The sequence below is a fragment of the Centruroides sculpturatus genome, unplaced genomic scaffold (genome assembly GCF_000671375.1).
Source record: "Centruroides sculpturatus isolate CEXI.00-Female unplaced genomic scaffold, Cexi_2.0 scaffold659, whole genome shotgun sequence".
Classification (NCBI taxonomy): Eukaryota; Metazoa; Arthropoda; class Arachnida; order Scorpiones; family Buthidae; genus Centruroides; species Centruroides sculpturatus.
The window spans coordinates 147,351-167,302 of NW_019384850.1; the positions used below are offsets into that span (position 1 = coordinate 147,351).

The 19,952-nt window shown below is 35.0% G+C and overlaps 1 protein-coding gene across 1 annotated transcript in view; it reads left to right on the forward strand.

Moving 5' to 3' along the window:
- LOC111630462 (transcriptional regulator ERG-like) overlaps nucleotides 1-9,448 on the forward strand; it is a 56,217-nt gene extending 46,769 nt beyond the window's left edge. The window contains exons 8-9 of the mRNA XM_023374561.1: nucleotides 7,905-7,952; nucleotides 8,086-9,448. Coding sequence (XP_023230329.1) covers nucleotides 7,905-7,952; nucleotides 8,086-8,633 — 596 coding nt within the window. The 3' untranslated portion in view covers nucleotides 8,634-9,448. The remainder of the gene's footprint in view (nucleotides 1-7,904; nucleotides 7,953-8,085) is intronic.
- The last annotated feature ends 10,504 nt before the right edge of the window (nucleotides 9,449-19,952 follow it).

The following is a 19,952-nucleotide window of genomic DNA, read 5'->3' on the forward strand; positions in this document are numbered from 1 at the left end:
AATTCTTCAAAAATAAATCGTAATATGCGTTCCTATTTAGTAAAAGTTCTCAAGAGCCTTTTATTTATAATTCAGTAATATGAGGCTGTAAAAATTTATGTTTGAGCCTTTGAAAAGGCTCGAAATTTCCAACTTATAACCTTCTTTGATAGATAATATTCTAAGAAACAAAGAATTTCTATATCATAGAGATGCTCATCTTCCGCATCCTTTTTTCGTTTCTTACATACGTAAAACTTAATAAAGTAACTTTATTTTGTTAATTAAATATAAAAACTTAAGCTTACAATATTTTATTCAAACTAAATTTTCAAGTTTTTAAGTAAAATTTAATACGTTGAATTTGATCATTGTCTCCATCTTTCCATTCACATCCGAATCTTCTCCGCACTTTATCGAATTAAATAAAAGATTATCGAAGTAAAATTGTTATAAATTAAATTTCGAGGGTCATTTTTAGTTAATTTTAATTAAAATTATACTAATTAAACACATTTAACTTAAGAAAAATCACTGTATGTCATGGCAGAAAGCTAGAAGCTAGTATATACATTGGATCTTACTACTTTAACCGAAAAAAAACAATATTTAAAAAGTTATTTTCGTTAGTTTATGTTTAAAATTAAGAAAATATTTATTAGGACAACTTAATTTATTAATTTATATGGAGGCCTAAGATGTCGAAGTGACTTTTCCGCGTTAGATGATGTGCCAACATCTTGTATCATCATCTACTTCTTTTAAATTCAAGAATGTGATAAAAATTAAGTTAAATTCGAATTAAAATACGTAATTTATCAAAATATCATTAAATTTTAAACGAAATTATTAAATTATTTTTATATTTTAAGCAATAAAATCACTCAAATACGGACTCATTCATAACAGAAGCTGGAGATCAGAGCATCTTTACATCCAATTAATGTTTAAATTTTTGGGATTTAAATAATAATTTTAATTTATATTACTTAATAAATTGTTTATAAAAGCTTAAATATTTTTATTTTTAAATAAAAAATAAGATATATTTTTAAAAATATTCTAAGAATTACAAGCCTTATCGTTGGATTTTCTAAGTCTAACTGTATTCTAGTAAGCTCTAACTTAGTATANTCTAAATATACTTTTTTTATATATAAAGTAGCTCCTCATATATATATAAAGGAGTTATACAAGCTCCTGAAGTGATGCGGAATCTGCTCTTTCTTTATCACTCAAAACTTGAAAATATATCAGAGAGGAGATTTCTCAGCATCTTTATGCATAGAGTGATGCTTGTTAGAATGAATTTATATCCTTAATTCTTAACTTTAATAATTTTTCTTGCTATAAAATTATATATTAAACCATATTTTCAAGGTAAATAGATAAATTCAAATATTTTTGAGTATTTTTTCTATATTTAAGATGCTGTCGTGCATCTACTTATAGACGTGCTTTTGGTTATCTTTTAGAACAGTTAAAGATAGAATTAACATCAATGTATTTTCTATAGAAAAATATAAGAAATCCTCTCGAAAATTTCAATTTTTATTAAAAAATAAACAAAATTTTCTATTCATTTCATTATTTTTAAAGTATTATTTATTAAATGTATTATTACATTAGAATTATCTTTCGCATCCGTAATTTGTCCCAATTTAAAACTCGAACGATGCGAATTTTTTATGGAATTTTCGTATTTAAGCATGAAATTTCGGACTTTTCAGAGAGATTTCAAGCTTTAAAATTTATCAAAGATGCATTCCACTCTATGGATAACTTGTAAAATTTGGATTCGATCCCGGCAATCTATCAACATTTTTATTGATCGAACAGACTAACAGACGTACTATGATGCCATTTTATAATACTCCTCGAAAATTTATCGTATTTATGTTGCTTTTGAGCAGAAAATTTAACAAAAAATATGTACAAAACTTTATATATTTTTAAACCTTCTTTACATCAAGAACTCCGACTATAGAATCGCAATTTTTTCGAGATATAAATACATTACTTAGATAAAATAATCCATTTTAAAAAATTTTAAGTAATTTTAACACATATTTTCTCTTTAAAATGCATCCAGACATCTTACAGATGTTACAGGATCTTGTTTAAACTTTACTGAACACCAAGAACAGCTACCTGGATAACCACAAAAATATATTTTGTGGCCAAATAAATAATTAAAATGAAAATTACCTAATTTAAATATATAAATTTTAGGCAATTTTTCTTACAATTTCCCTTCAGAACATCCTTCAGATACTAGGATCGTGTTTAAATTTCACAGAATATCAAGAGCATCCAACTGGATAAATACCCTTAAAAAGTCGTGTTTTATAGCTACATAAACAAGAGAAATTATAGAAAATAATCAAGAAAATGTAATGATTTATATAAAAAAAATCTAGAACTGGAGGTTTTTTGGGGGGAGGGGTGGTCATTTGCCAAACCAAACTTTAGTCGTGTAAGTCAAACAGGTTTAAAATGACTCGCCTTCCATTAGGAAGTCATCAACAGATATAAAATGGCCATTCTGCACATGATTGATGTTGCCCTTCGATAAAGTGAGTGGATCACTTTCCAGACTCGCAGGAATAACAAAAAAATGAGACAATGTTTGGCGTCATAAAATTCAAATAGAACGTTTCGCTTGAAAAAGCAACATCTTACATTTTTTCCTCCTCCTCATCCTCCCTTTCTCTCTTCCTTTTCTCTTGTTTTGTTAACAATGAAAACAAGTCGAAAATCGACTCTTAACACGAAAAACTCCAGACCTTTCTCTTCTATCCGCTCATTAACACTAATTAAAGGACACTTAACAATCTGAGTAATTACTAAACTTCATTTTATCCACCTCTTCCGCATCAAAAATCATTGTAAATGAATAGGAATGCTTTAGAAAATTTTTCTCGTTTTCTTTTAACGCAACGTGAACTTCCTCATCATCATCTTTTTTTTCCCTTTCTTTCTTTATAATAATTTATCTCTATTTTTATGTATTTTTTATATTCAAATCTCCTTTTAGATTCGTTGTTCTTGTGTAGAAAACCGTATTTAATGCTACAAAGTGTCTGATTGCTTCTCGGTCTTTCTTTGAGATTTGTGTAGAAATTTATATATTTTTGTGTTTTCCTTGTAGTTAATTTGCTCTAGAATCACAAATTATGTTTATTTTTAGCTAATTTTTTATATATTTGATGGAAATTAACTATAAAACTATTTAAAAATTACTGTAAATTAACTGTTTCTATAAGTTACTTCTACTAATTTTTTTAATGGTTTATCGTTGTTTTCCACTTAGTCCCGGTATAATTCTGTTAATATGACAAAAAATACATCGTTTAATATTAAAAAATAAACATAATTTACTGAATTTTAGTCTCAAACCTGTCAAAAACATGTTTATCATATTGATTCTATGTTAAAATCGATAGCATTGTATCTACAACTTTATGTCGATTTTTGAAGTAAAATTATAGATCAACTGAAGCAAAATTAATTTAAAATGATTTAAAACATTTAAAATCATGTAAAATTACTAATTAAACCTTAATAAATTAACGTATTTTAAGCTAATTTCGTTCTCGGTTCCTGTAAAGTCGGCTTTTAAGCTCTCATTTGTATGTAGGAGAAAATACTTTTACAGGGGTTTGGAATTTTTGTCTTGTATAGGTCCATTATTTTCAGTAAGGGAGTGGAAAAGGACGAAAGCCGTTTGCAGTTGGACAAAAGTCATTCTTTGGCCAACAATCTTCTCCTTTTTTCTATCGAGCGAGTCAATAATCATTAAAGAGAACAATGAAGGACATCATTTACCGATCAAGCGACATCAACAGGAAATGGCTGACTCCCTCTTGCGATATTCGGTATCAACCCTCATAACGGCTGATCACGTGACTTTTACTACGTGTTTGACCTTGTCTGCTTTAATTAATATCCAAAAATTTCCACTAAAGTCCTGAATAAACAGGAGTTTCATCGTTTCATCATCCCGCATCATTCATCTTAGTGCAGAAAAGTTTAGGTAATTACAGATAAACAAACTCGACTGTTCCATTTTTTAAATATATTTTTTCTTAATTTAAATTATGTTTAATTTTAATTTAATTCAATACGTTAGAAAGTTTATAAACTGAATCTCGTTCAAGTAAACTGGGTTTAAAGTTTTACTACTTTTTTTTAATGGATTAAACAGCTTATAACTTAAATATTCTTGAAAATAACTCGTAAAATAAATAAAATTATGCATTAAAGTCGGTTTTTAAGGATTAAAATAGTTTAAAATTCGAACATTTCTTGTAGAAAGGTAGTAAAATACACTTAAATCTAAGCTTTAAAATGTGAAAATATACATCTTGTAGAGCTCGAGAAAGCATTTAAAGTAATAAAAAAGCCTTTAATGAAACCAAAATGTAATCTTTTTGTTATTTTTAAAGCTCCCAGAAAAGCAAAAAAAGGCTCCCAGACGAGCACAGAATCGAAGATGATCTTCTACAATAACTCTTAATAATTCTTCAACTAATTAAAATCAAAGCTTCGACCGTTAGACACGAATTAAATTAATAATTAAATGAAATTATACACCGTTTAATTTCATCTTTTTAATCAATGGTTTGAAGGAAATAGTTAAATAATGTAATTTCTTCTAATGCTCTTAACTTTACAAGAAAACAAACTCGGTAACTAATTCGACACTTTCAAAACAGTAATAAAATCCGTCGGAGTCAGAAAAGAACAGCAAGAGCAGAAGGATAGTAAGAGGAAGAGAATGGAAAGAAGGAGAGGGAGAAAAAAAATAAAGTTTTTACGTTAAGAAAAATTTATGAAAGGAGCAGAGACGTCATTTAAATAATGTAAATACTTTTTAAATAATTTTAAGAATGTAATTACGAAATGGAAAGTGGGAAGAAGGATGAGGAGGAGGAGGAGAGGGATGCTGAGAGATGCAAGAGAGAAGGGAGAGGAGACGAGATACTCATCCATTGTGCAGAATAGGAGAAGAAAAAAAGTGGTATTAAGTGACAGAAGAAAGTAACCCCTGCAGACAAACGGCCGAACGTAACGATGCAGAAAGCGACGGTCGGAAACGTTAATGTCTTGCTACAGATTCGGAACGGAAGTCCCGGATGTAAGACTTTACTTCGTTCTCTTGTGTTTTGCCGAGCGAAGCATTTGGTAGAGCAGCAGTTGTCTCCTTTCTCTCTCTCTCTCTCTCTCTCTTCCTCTCTCTCTCTCTCGCTCTCTCCTTAGCTTTTTATTGACACGGCCACGCACAATGGAACACTAATTTATAATCCCTCCATTCTTGTTTCGCCTTTTACCAGGTGACACCTTCTTCGGGATTTTAAAGAAAGTTTAATTATTGTTTAAAGCGCTAGCGGCTTCTCCCTTTCCGTCTTTTCTTTTTGAAAGATGCTTCTCTTTTTTTTCGTTGCATTTATGATAACGATTTTTACCATCTCGGATCGTGTATAATTAATATTTTTTTTATTGTTTTGTGGATTTATAAATTAATTTAGATTAATTTGAGTTTTTATTATTTTATTTGAAATCTTTTTATAATATTTCTTGAGATTTTTGTATCGCGAATCCACCTATAATTTGAGCGGTCTTGATCGAGTTATCGCTTCTTTTAGGATAATTTCGTGCTTTATCTACAAATTCTAAGCATTTTTAATGCTGATTATTTATAAAATTTACGTCTTTTATAGTTTATACAATTGCTAGAGCCTATAGATTCTTAATAACTTAAGCTTAAACAGGCGAAGAATTAAGTTCCTTAGTTTAGCTCTTCATTTCTCTAAACTTTTAAGGATTTTTAATGCGTTTAAGTCCATCTCCCTACTCACTTCGTGCATATATTTTGCATATTTAACAACCTTTCTACTCCGTCATTACGATAACCGCAAAAATCCAAGGATAACGAAGAGCAAGATGCTTTTCACTTCTCTATGTTAGAAGCATCGTTCTCCTATACGAATTATTACGTTGTGGACATCCCAAAACGGATAAAGAGAGGAGGAAAAGTCAAAACGTAGCATCCAAGGTTTAATTAGGAGCAGAAAAGTAGAGGAGAGAGAAAAAAAAAAGAAAGATCAGACGTAGGTTGTTTACCTTGTGAAAGGTCAATAGGAGTCCGTCAATCAGGAGTTAGAAGAGATGGCAGGGGCCATTGTGTTTACCCACATTTTTCATTTGCTGCCAAAAAACACCTTTAGTGACGGATGTTGGTACTCGAGCGTCCCTGATTAAACATCGAAGGTGGAAGGAGAAAACTTTCTTCTGCACGTCCTGCTTCGCTTCCTCTTCCTGTGAGCACGGAGCAACGGGTTCCGGATGACAATAGGCAGAAGAGCTGCGGGCAAGACAGTAACAAAATATTGATGCAACCAGGTGATTATTAATATTGCTCCTATGTTGACACGACTTATGACGTCCCTTACTTTCTTTTTTTTCTACTGTTTTTCTAACGACCAAATTACTGTTTGCTCTGTCGATTGTTTAATCAAGCTTCGAATTTAAACATTTTTCTAACTTCAATTATGAAATTCTAAGTTTGTTTTCGTACTTTCGGTTTCTTTTTTCCCCCTTCCTCTTCTTCTTCTCTTTCTCTTCCTCGTCCTTTCTCCGTCTCTCGGTGATGCTCCACTTCTTCAAATTAATTTTATGCCTCCGCCTTATTCTTTTCTTGAAAGTCTCTTCTTTCGATTGTAGTCTTTGGGTCCCTTTTTCGTTTATTTTTTGTAACTTTCCTTTGTTTCTAACGATCTTTCTTCAGTTTTTAGTATCGATTTGTCGGCCATTGGTTTGAATTTTGGATGGTTTCTGAAATTTTTTATGCTATTCTTTGTCTTTTCAGCAAATTTTTGCGCATTTCGGCTAATTTCCTGCTTTTTCATACATTTTTTTCGGCTTTTTCTTAAGAATTTTTCTTTTATTTATTTCTCTTTTGGATATTTTTTTATAAATTTAGATTTTTATTTATATTTTCGAGGGTTTTATCGTAATAATTACAGAAATTCTTTTTATACTTTTGCGCGAAAATTTAACTATTTACATAGTTTATACAATCAAACTTAATGATTTTGCCACTCATTTTCCTTCGTATTCCCGAAATTTATCTAGAGAAATGTCGAGAGATTTCTCTAATTACATTCGGGGAATTTTTCTATTTAAGTTTCAACAAGGATGACTCAATTTAATCTCAGTTATTTAACATTTTCCACCGACTTCTCTCTCCCCTTACACATTAACTATGCATCCCTTCGACCTTTAATTTTGATCTCTTGACCACTCTATCCCTTCCTCCTATTCCGTTCCACTGTATCTTCCTGTTTAATCTTGATTACCGCTCTCTGTTCCTCCCTTTGTATCAATTCCGATCATTTTCCGACTCGATCTCGCTCCTAGAAACGTCTCCTACGCATCATCGACTCCCACGCTGTCTCTTATCTATAATCTAGATATTTTCCCCGAGATGTTATCTATAATATATATACGATTATCTTAACTCTAGAATATTGTAGACAATTTTCGTCTTGCAGGAACCAACTTTTCACCTAAGATAATTCCAGGTTTCCGAAATGTTTTGATCAATATAACGACACCCGGATGGACTCCGGACTTCAAACCAAATAGAGTTTATCTTAACTTTAATCTAGATAACGAAAAGATTTATTTATAGATAAGATAAAAAGTTCCGACTATTTTTAAAGGTGGTAGATGGACAAACTTGCTGGCGAAAAAGTCGTAAATCAAGGAGATCCGCATCTTTCTCCATCTATCTGCTCTCGGTTATCCTTTTTAAGTTATCGAGATAATAGACAAAAATTCGACGTAATTATCTTTAATTAAGGGTGTCTCCCGTGTTAAAATAAAGGAGTGATGCGTAACTAAAAGGTTTTTCTTTCTAGATCCGTATCAGATGTTCGGTCCGACTAGCAGCAGATTGGCCAGCTCAGGTGAGTGGCGTTTATAACATAGACGACTCGACCTCCTCCGTCCGTAGAGATTAAAATCCGGATGCAGAAGGTCCTCCTCCTGCTCCTCCATCCTTTTTTTTCTTTTCTGAGATTTTCCTACAATTCTTTACAGGCAGCGGCCAGATTCAGTTATGGCAGTTCCTGTTGGAGCTACTGTCGGACAGCAGTAACGCTAACTGCATCACGTGGGAGGGTACAAACGGAGAATTTAAGCTAACGGATCCGGACGAGGTGGCCCGGAGATGGGGCGAAAGGAAGAGCAAGCCAAACATGAACTATGACAAATTGAGCCGAGCCCTCAGGTATTATTACGACAAGAACATCATGACTAAAGTTCACGGTAAGAGGTACGCCTACAAGTTCGATTTCCAAGGACTGGCACAGGCCACACAACCCGCAACGGCCGATCCCACGGCGTACAAGTACCAGTCCGACCTGTTCATGTCCAGCTACCACCACAGCCCCAAATTGAACTTTGCAGTAGGGGCCCACGCGGGCATCCCCTCCACCACGGGAAGCATCTTTCCCTCACCCACTTCGTATTGGACAAATCCCAGTGCCAACCTGTACTCCAACATTGCGGCGGCTTCCAGTCACACCATGCCACACCACCCCGGTCACGTGACGTCGCACATCGGTTCTTATCCCCATTACGCATGACCGGAAGCCGTAACTGGACCGTTGTTTTGAAAGAAAGTGCCCTGGACAACACGTTACACACGCAGAACTTCCTCTTCCTTCCCCCGTCCTGCATCTTCGATTCAGTTTTAATTAAAATCGACGTTCGTTCGTGAATATTTATGGTTCGCTAATTGGAGAATGGAGAAGGCTTTCGTTGCAAGATGATTCGCCATTTTTTCTGTTGTTTATGTGCTTTAAGATGCAGTCGTTTGTACAGGAATTTCTTCGTAGAAATGATGCGAATGATCACCATCTTCCGTCTCGGATGATGCAAATAGGAATCGGCATCTTTCTGGGAGTCTTGAATCGTTGGTAGGAACGTCAGAAATAACACAATTAGAACTTTCTCTGTAAAGATGCTGCGAATGGTCGACATCCTCCGCATCTCCGGAAAGAGATTATAGAGACCTGAGACGATCCACGTCTTCTAGAAAACCTTCCCGAGAGTGTACAGGACACCAGAATCAGAATAATGAAGAACTTTCTCTACGGAAACGCTTCTGGATGACTCTACATCCTCTTGAATGACTTTTCGAGATTCCAGAAGGCCTCTATAGGACTATCAGAGCCAGAATATCTCTCGACGACTGCATCTTCGCCTCCAAAAAAATGAATAATTTTACATCTGGAACGCGATTATTTGTTTAAAAAATAGTTGAGAATCTGTCGAAACGCCTCCAAAAAATTTCTTTTTTGTGTTGCGGTCAGAAAAAAAAATAATAATAATAATTGCACTTCCAGAATGTACTTTCGTGACATCACATGTACACATACATAGATATAATCTGTAAATAAATATGTCTGTTTGGCATTCTGATTCAATAAACGACGTTGCAAACTGTCTTTGTTGGTAGTTTTCTTGAATGATGAATCACAACACCCAGCATCTTCCTTGTAACTTATCACGTTCTAAGCAGCATTTTCCACGTAATATTAATGATATAAAGATATATTTTTGCATGAATATGAAGAGTAAAGAGCATGTAGTACGTTCTAGTTACAAGATATGATAGAAATAATATCGATTTTTAGCGTTTGATGACCTTCTCCACCCTTAGTTTTTACCATATTAAACGTATCATTAAGTTGATTTTATAGAATGCTGAGGAGCATAAATTGTTAACAACGATGCTTAGGATTGAGACAAACATCGGGCGCCATTTTAGTGTCGCGAAGCATTGTGGGTCATTTGACAATAAGGCGGTGAAGACGTCCATTACGGCACTTCTTGCGAGGCGGTGCCGGGTTCAGGAGGTGGAGCGAATGGCACCACCTCCGTCATCTCGGCTCCTCTCCTCACCTCCTAATTACGTAATTAATAAATATGAGGTCTCGCTTCCATGCTATAAATGTGGGCCTCTTGACGTGACGTCACTCGACGATTACCGGGCCTTAAGATCTATTATTTTCATCTCGTTGTAGCGTCATACCGGATGCTGATTCTCGAAATGACGACGATGCTGTCGTCTTTATCCCTTTATTACGCGGGATTAATTGAGTGGAATGCTTGAATTAGGGGGCCTTTTGAAGCGTCTAGGTTAAAACTCGCGGACTTATTTAAATGTTTAACAGTTCAGACGTTTAATGCATCCCGTCTCCTCGGCATCGCACCCGCATCATTTCTAGCACACAAAACACATTGTTTGTGAGCTACAGTCGCATTTATTGTAGTCTTTTTAAGGTCCCTTCCTATCGAAATGTCTTCCTTCTTGTCATTTAGACCCCCGAACGATCAACTTTTTAGATGTTTACACTGAGGAGGAGACAATATGGCGACGCCTCTTTCTGTCCAAGTTGACTTTATAGAGACAAAGCAGACAGCTAGCAGACTTCGGTGACAAATGACGTTGCTGACAGTGACTGAGTGGGATTGCCCTCTCATATTCTTCCAACTTCGCCCCTTCGATCAGGCTCGCTCTTCTTACAGATAAATAAAAATGACCCCCCGGCTACGCTACGCCCTACTTGTTTAGCAAAGTCCACGTAATTGCATCTGCATCTTCTTTATCATTTGCAGCATCCCTTTATCTTAAACTTAACTTCGCATCAATTGGAGAAGAGCGGGAGAGATGCTATCACAGCTCATCACTCGCCACTATATTAAGCATTACGAAAGGCTTGTTGAGCCTTAATTTATCGTGATTTTTCTCCTGTTTAAATCAATTTAATCGCTTTATTAGCCCTGATCGATTATACAACCAAAATCCCTCTCCATTATTACCTTATTACTACAACAGTACAACGTCAAAGAGGAGCGACGGGCCTCTCTCGCTCTTCCTGATAATTTTATTGCCGTAGTGGTGCGGATGTACACACGCAGGGCTAATCATCTGCGCATGCTCACGGCCACTGCATAATTCTATTCGGTCCGTTTGTGTGTGTGTACTTGTTGATTGAATTAAGGACACGATTGGCACTTCCGATTTTTTAATGATGTGTTGCGACCATTCGGATCGATTTTCGGGCCTCGAAAACACCGTTTTGATCCACTTTTTTGGCCCTTTTCAGTTGTTTATCGTCTCGAAAATGAAATTACAAACGTCGCTCGCCATTATTGCTCCTGTCTTCCATATGCTTCGTCGCTCATTTGGCTTCTATCGTGATGATTTTGAATGCCACATTTAGTCCCCTCTCCTGTTTGTTGTGGCGCTTAATATAATTAAAGTCTTTGTTCTTTAACGTAAAAATGAACGTGTAGATCCTAAATTATGCTGATAAATTACGTTTTACAAACCTAACCCACCCGAAAAATTCATACGAATTGACTTTACTCATAGCTCGTTTGCCTCTATCACTACCTTCGAGTATTCCACTTTATCCCTCTGTTGTGCTGTTTTGGGGCATGACACAAAGAAAAATATTTGTTAATGATATAAAAATTAATATATCGATCCAATCTCTCGTGTAAATTTCATATTATCAATCTAACATCATCTAAAATTTCATAAAAATCTTGAATCCTGTATCATTGCTGACTTTCCTCCACGGTGGTGATGAATGCCTTATTTAGCCCTCTACTAGACTGTTATGAGGTTTAATTTACGAAAAAATCCCTACGAATGAAATAAAATTGAATGTCTAGAATCCGTCCGACATGTAAACTTCACACCATCGCGAGATAAATTTCGTGAAATCGTGTATCGTTGTATCATTGTTCACCCATTCTAGCTACAGCTTTAGAATGCCTTCTTTAGACCTCTACTGCGAGGTTGTGGGGCTTATTATAAGCAAGATAATTTTTGGATAAGATAAAGGTGACCTTTTAGAGTCCATCACGCGCATAAATTTCCGATTCGCGAGCTCGACATCCGCTAAAATTCATAAGATGTGATCCGTTTTGCAGGAGAGAGTAGAAAGGATGCATTGTTTCATCGGCGAAAGCAAAGGGAAGGATACGATCGATAGGAGTCTTTCTCGACAGAATGAGTAAAGATGACGTCCCGGGGCGAACAGATCGACAAACGATCGCTAATGCAGCCAATCAATAGCCTTTGATGGGATCGCTGCTAATTGAACGGACATGTTCGGATGTGGAGGAGACCGCACGCAGTACAGGGCAAACATCAGCCCCTCTACCTGTACCTGACACCTCTTCCGTTGCCAGGCAACCATCTATTTGACTGTTGACACCTCGCACCTCCACCATTCGTTCTTGTGGTAATTTAGCCTCCAAGGTTACTTCTCTTTTAAATAATTGGCACTATTAATTATGGCGCTCCCCCTTTGAGGTTTTCACATTTTCGGTATCCTTAATAGGATCAAAATATTTAATAAATTAAATTAATATATACATATATATAAATTTTTTAAAGCCGTTTTATATGGAGATGCCCGAAGAAAGGCGCCAAATTTAACGAAAATAAGGGAGAGGAAGTAAGATCAAAGGGGTGGTCGGAGGCACGAGAGAGTACCATTTTCAATAGGGGTTCTGTCGGGTTCGATAGAAAGTTACAGAGTCAATTGTGACCCAGAGGGCAGGTGGGCAAATGGACTTTTAGCACAGAGCGTGACAACGATGTAGCAAATGGGCACGTGCACAAAAATGCGGCCCATCTGTGCATGTCAGAGGCCGGATCGATATGATTTGCAGTTCATGCGAATGGCAAACAACAGCCATGGTTGTTTGTTGACCATCCAAAGAGAGGCCGAGCCTTCTAAGAGAAGGAACCCCATGAGAAAGGCACACACCGACACATGTAAGTGCTGACATCAAGCCCCCTTCTATGTAATGACGTAGTCGGCTATTGTGGATACCTTTAATTATTTCGGGCTTAAGAGCCGCTTTTTGACACGTTCAATGCACCCTCTTTGTCCCTTTTACAACCTTTCATACATTTTAAAGTTTACTTTTTAAATGTTTTACAGCTTCCATCTATTCGTAAAATTGTAAAATAAATCGAGCATCCCATGTATCGTCGTTTGGAAAAAAAAGGATAAGTGATAAGCGGGATAAATGATGCAGATAAGTCAATTTAATCACCCAAAATGGGATTTTTAAGTATTGCAGGCTCAGACTTTACCTTTTAAAGCCTTGATTCTAGGACCAAAATTTAGATCTTGGTCTTAGAAGACAAGATTTTGGGCATCCTTATCCAGGATTTTTTTTCAATAGAAATTTTGGGTGTTTAACTTTGAGGCCATTTCAACTGGGATTTTAGGGTGTTTTGCTCAGGATTATCTACAATTTCAGGGCATTTTGCTCGGATAGAATAAGATTAAGGTACAATACATCACTTTTATTTAGATCAAGGCTCTTCTCTTTAGATATTAAGGCATCCTCACCCACGATTACTTACAATAAGGTTATAAGGTATCCTCAATAAAGGCCACCTGTAACTGTAACGTCATAAGGTAACTTTATTCAAGATTACTGCAAGGAAATAATTATAAATTTTTCTATTTTCTTTAAGATAATTATTTGTAGGGGTTTTTGACAAATTTAAAAGAAAATGGGTAAATTTATAATTATTAGAAAATAGCTGGATTAAAATTTAGGGAAATTTCCATAGGTCGATAATTATACTATAAGGTAGAAAGCAAAAAAAATCAATCAATCAATCAATTAAGATTTATTTTAAATATAAGATTTAATCAACAAATTTAAGGGAATTTTGAAGTTATAAGAAGATGGAAAACAATAAAACATAATTAAATTTCTCTAATTAAGTAAATTATGAGGGTTATTTTAGAGGAAAATAAACTGTTTAAGTGAATCACGCAATAAAATGTAACTTAGTTAATAACACAAGAGAAAAGCTAAAATTAGGAGAAGATTTAAAGATATTTAGGGAAATTCGGCAAATATAGGGAATATATTAAAGAAATAGAAGGTAAGGAGATTTTTTTCGATTGGCCGAAGCATTCATAACTAGTTTTTTATATATTAAAAGTTCCCGATGGAAAGTGGAAAATTCGCATTTCAATATCGGCTCCACCCGACTGAAGTTTGGCCATCCGCCCTATTGGTTGCCGGGTCACGTGATCGGGTGATTGTCTTATCCTCTATATGTCAGTAAAGTACACAAGAGCATAAGAGAGAAGTCGCTTAAGTGGGCAACTTTCCATTTTTTTTTCTTTCTTTTCTTTTTCCTCTCTCTGTGTTCCTCTCTGTCTAAAGCATGGAGTGGCGTACGATCCGGCAATATACTTTGCTATATATAACGTCAGGCGATCAAATATCCCGTTGCCGACCCCCCCGTACGCCCCCTAAATCGCTCTTCTACACACAAACGTCTCTCGGGACTCGGTGTTTCGGATTTAATATCCCAGAATCCAGCTACTCTATTGACAAAGTGAGAACATTAGCATGTAATTGTTCCCCTGGGGGTGGGGAAAATGGGGGAATTTCCTAGTAGGGATCGAGCTCTTTGACAAACGGACGCGCCTTATCCAGTCGCTAATCAGGTGTACGGTAATTAAGACAGGTATACAGAGAGAGAGAGAGAGCGAATGAGAGCTGTCCAAATGCCTTAAATTTGACTGGGGTTTCGACGGAAGGGTGGAATGATTGGATTTGTGTGTTCCGGATGACGGAAATGTATTGTTTCCGCGATATAATTGTAAGAAGTAAAGGTTCTTTGCTCCTCCTCCGCTTCTCCTAACACAACAACGATGCTGCCGCAGCTTTTTCTGCCGTTCTAAACACGTAATTAATGCTATAAATCTAATTAAATCCCATCGAATTAACTTATAAAACCTTAATTAACGCCATCGCCATCTTGAATTTATAAGTAGGGACCGTCCCAGTAATGCTGCATCCTCGTTATCCACGGATGAAGATGAGGATGAAGCATCATATTATCCATTTTTTTTCTAATTTAAAAATATATATATTCGATAATTGTATCTTGTAGTAGAGATGTTTGCTTAAGTAAGAGGTATTGGAGCAAGAGAGAGTGCATTATTTTCAGGCGTGTATTGGCTTCAGACAATTCAGTTGTGGCTCCGAGCTATGCCTCAGGCTATCTTGTCTGACTGTTGGACAGTTACAGGAAATGGCTTGCTTCCATCTTGTTCCTTTGTCAACAGTCCGAGACACCTGCTGGGAGAGGTCACACCGTGTAAGGTACGCCTCCTCGGTACACAAGCACTTTAGCCTCGAGCAGAGAGGAGCAGCATCTTTTGTGACTTTAAATTCCTTTACAATCGATGCTCTAATATTCTAGCAAACAGAATTTAACTTCTTTTTATGTAAAAAATAATAAATTAAGCCTATTTTTTTCTTTATAAAACTAGAAAAGGTGTCAGGATAATAGAGAGAGAATCGTCTCTATTTTTTCTCCAGAAATTCCTTCTTTTTTTTCTTTGTTTAGTATTTTATATCCAATCTTTCCTTCTTTATTACGCTGCATCTCCATCTTCCTAATTATTCTCCACTTTTGTAATTATTTTACGAGATCTTAAACTTATTGATAAAGAATTGCTTCGAGGAAACATGAAGTAAATGATAAGAAGGATCCTTCAAAACTCCTTAACTAATCTTCATTCAATTCATTAATACTCCGCATCTTCTTCTAGTACTTTTAAAATATCAAATTTTCTTAATTTTAAAAATGTCTTAGATTAAAAATTTCTTTAAAATTTTTTTTTTCTTGAAGGAAATTAATTTTTTCAGCAACTTTTTCGCTTGGAATTGATGCGGAAGATGAACTTTTCTCTACATCTTACTCCATAGGAGAACAATTTTGAAGCTTGAATTTATGCATTTTTTTTACAATTTTTTTGCATGAAATCGATGCTCTTTACATAGAAGAGAATCTTTTCTTAGAAAAATAAATTAAAGTAAATAAAATTTTCTAGAAAAATCGAAAAAAAAACTTAAATTCTTCCCCTCAAAGTTGGAAAGTTGTTGAAACGAATCCTCAAGTAAAAGATGCAACAACACCAAGTTAAATTATTCACGGACTTGGATAACTATTCGCCCTTTACACACACTGATCATCTTTAATAAATGGAGGAGATTCTTTGTTAAAATATTCCCGAGGAAGAGCGAGAGCAAGAGAGAGAGAGAAAGATAGAGATAGAGATAGAGAGAGAAAGTTAAAGTGCATGGATGCTTCCATCTGTATTTAAATGTGAGTCCGCCACCGAGACGACTTCACACCACATTGGTTGACATGGTCCATCGAGCACAAATCAGCTGCAGATTAATGATGGAGCAAAGCATCTGACCCAATATGGCGACTGATATAGAAGAATGGATGATCGATCATGAATGAAGCTCGGATTTCCACTCGTCATCTCTTACACTTCGCTCCTTACATCTATTTTTATATTCCTTTTTTTCCTTAAGTAAATATGAGATATGTTTAATTTTATATATATAAATATATATAATACTAGAAGGGATGAGATGGATGAAATTAAAATAATCCTTACTTAGGTACTTTATATAAGAGTTAATTATTGTGTTTATTACTTAAATAGTTCGAAAAATTAGCCAAAAATCCACTTAAATAAAAGATTCTTAGCTAATTTTTGGGGTGATGTAAGAGATAAATCTTTCTTCTTTCATGTATTTTAACGACGAAGATGGATTGGCATCATTTAAATGTTAGACGAAATGGAGCGTAGCAGCTTCACTGCACTTAGAAACTCGTCTTTAATCATTAATTTTAGCAGTAAAATTTTTATTTTTTAAGTAAAAATCATAATATAAATAGCTATGAACGTATATTTAAGGCTTTATAGAGAATACAGGCATCTGAAATTTAAGCTGATGTTGGTCGATGTTTAAATCTGGCTTAAATCGTTTTTTAAGTTAATTTTTGCTCATTTTTAAAATGATTTTTAAATATAAACAAGTCTAAAATATATATTTTAAGTCTGGAAGAAGATTTAAAGCATGAAAATTAAGTTTAAGCTACCGCATGTAAATCGTGTAAGATGGATGCCACTAGTAACAACATAAAGTTAAGAATTGAACGTTGTTTATAATAAAATTTTTACTTAATTTTTAAATTTTTAACAAAAAAATAAACAATTTTTAAAGTTCCCAACAAAAATTAAGCCTTAGGAAGCTTAATTTAATGCATAATTTAACCCGTTCAGAAGGACGTCGACACAGGTGCAAAAACAGCTATAAAATCTCGCAAATCGCAAAAATTCGGCAAATATCGAAGCAGAAAGTCGTAAAAAAGGTGGCCCGGTTGACATTGGTGTTGCCTACAAGCCACCTAATGAGTCACGTGACTTGGTATTGACATAGGTTAATGTATCGAAAGGTGTTACTTGCACCCCAGGGTCGATGGAGAAACGAGAGTTTCGACTGGAAAAAAAGCTTTTTGTGCATATTTTAGTTAAAGTAGAGGGCTTGGAGGGGGGATGAGGCATTGTTGGTAGAAGTCCTGATTGTTTATTGACGTGGCAGGTAGTTAGTTGACGGAGGAAGTGATTGATAGGACCTCTATTGATCGTTCTCCACCTGTTACTGATGTCCCGGAAAATGGCTGAATGCGTTAAAATATCGCCGCTAGTGTCGCTAGCGTCGTCGGTCCGGAAATGCTTTACCGCTTCCTGTTTCCGGTCCGGAAAATTCCGGGCATTTGTCTCGCATCTTCCGCCAGGCCACACTTTTCTCTTCACTTTTAAAAATTTCCTGAAAGATTACTTATTCAATAGTGGATAATTGTTTTTGAAGTGAATGGTACAAAAAAGACCCTTTAGCACTTCATCCTTAGAGGATCTGTTCTCGTCCAGGATTGTATGTGCTTCATTGTATAATCGTACAGTAAATTACTCAAAGAGACTAAGCTTAAGAGTTACAGACTAATGCTAAACTATAGAAAGAGGACAGTAGAACTATTAATAAAGGACAGAGTTAAGCAGAAACCTGTAGAGTTCTATAAACTTCTAGAAGAACTTCATAGAACTCAAACTCCTGAGTGATTCTCGGTAGATCTTTACATTTTAAAGATTTCTGGCTGCTGAAATGGATTTCTCTACTGAGTTTGATTCAGTAGAACCCCTTAGAACCACAAATTTCTACTTACCGAATGTGGATACTTTAGAATCCCAGAAGCTTCTAGGATTCTAAAAGACACTATTGAAAATTTGCTTATTGAATCCAGATTTGGCACGAAAGGCTTGATTATACCCGATTTTTTTACAGCATTTTAGAAAACTTTTTATTAATATACGAATTCTGTAGAGATTTTAATCGTTAATAGTAATTTAAAATTATAAGTAAGCCTGAAAATATTCCTAAGCTTATAGAGCTTCTGAATAAAAATTCAGGTTCTCATAAAGATTCTTAAAGAATGGGTCTTATAGAATCTGTCAAGGCTTCCAGTAGACGGGATTATACTTCCTGTATAATATATCTATTGAAGAATCAAAACTTTAGATTTTTACAGGAAGAAACTATATATCAAGGCTTCTATTAAAGTTCTCTTCTGTAGAATCCATCTATTCCAAGAATCTACGAAGGTCCTATCAAGGTTCTTCCTATAGTAGAATCTGTTCCGAGAATCTATCAAGACTTCTATTAAGGTTCTCTCTTGTAGAACCCACGTAAGTTTATCGATCAGAAATTAACCGAATTTTTACCATAAAAAGAAAAAATAAAAGTTAAAAATATTCTTTAAACCTTAAAAAAAATTGAGATTAAAAATCTGTTATTTCGGAAGCTCCCGATAAAAATAAGGATTTTTAGGGCACTAGCGGGTCTTCTATTGTAACAGGGTAGCGCATTGTTTCGTGTGTGCTTATAGATTTTTCAGCACGTGTTCTTGTGAAAAATCCATAAGCCGCCGAGCTGTGCTTTTATGTTGTATTAACAGCACCTTTTTGGATGGTTTCTATTCACTCCGTCCCCCGAGGTCCAACCAGTCCAATAATTGACACCACACGCTACCGAAAATGTCTCGGAGCGGCGACACACTTTGCTCTCTAACATTATCTTCCCCCCAAGGTCGATCTGGTCTTTTGTGTGAAGTGTGGACCAACTTCCAAAATGGTAAACAAGTCAGACCTATTCCTTTCTTCGTTTCTCCTTAAGTCATTTAGTTCAAAAATTTCTTTTGAAAAATCCCGTTTTATGGTACTCGACTTTCGAGTGTTTTTAAAAAATTTCATTTCCCTTAAAAAATGTACAAAATTTAACTAGGAACAGATATGTTTTAATTTAACGATTTTGAACGATCAAAATGTAATTTCCGATGAGCATCTTGTATGCATATGAATATGGTGCGAAGATTATGAGCAATTTTTTGTACACAAACAAACATTTTATTGGCTTTTATGGTGATTTTTATGAAAATAACCGATATGTCAACTATTTAAAATATATATTTACAGTTTTACAACCATATTGACAACGTAATCAAGTCACACAGTTCGGGTATTCAAACCTCAACTATGAAATTTGACTTGCGATACTTTAAAGGAAACCTTATTTAAATACTAACTTAATAAGTAATTTAGAAGAATATCAAGAAATTTAAACTATTTTAGTGATAAAAGTCGATATAAAATCGAATCAAACCGTAGAGCGGTACCATACAAATGGCGATAAGTAATGACGTCATTCTCATCATTTTTCTCTCGCGGAGTGACGTCGACGATTCAAAAATTCATCAAGTAGCGACATTTTTCCTTGTGTTCTCGATCACGTCACGGAAATTGGAATTCCTTGTGTTCCGGAACGAGAAAATAACCGAGTTGATTGGTTCAAATTTCCTGCCTAATGTTATTACCCAAATAGTTTTTGCATCTCGACTGATAATCACTAGCGCGTTTCTTGGACGGATATATACTTTGTTGACCTTTTCATCTTCTCTCCACTCAAATTATCTTCAT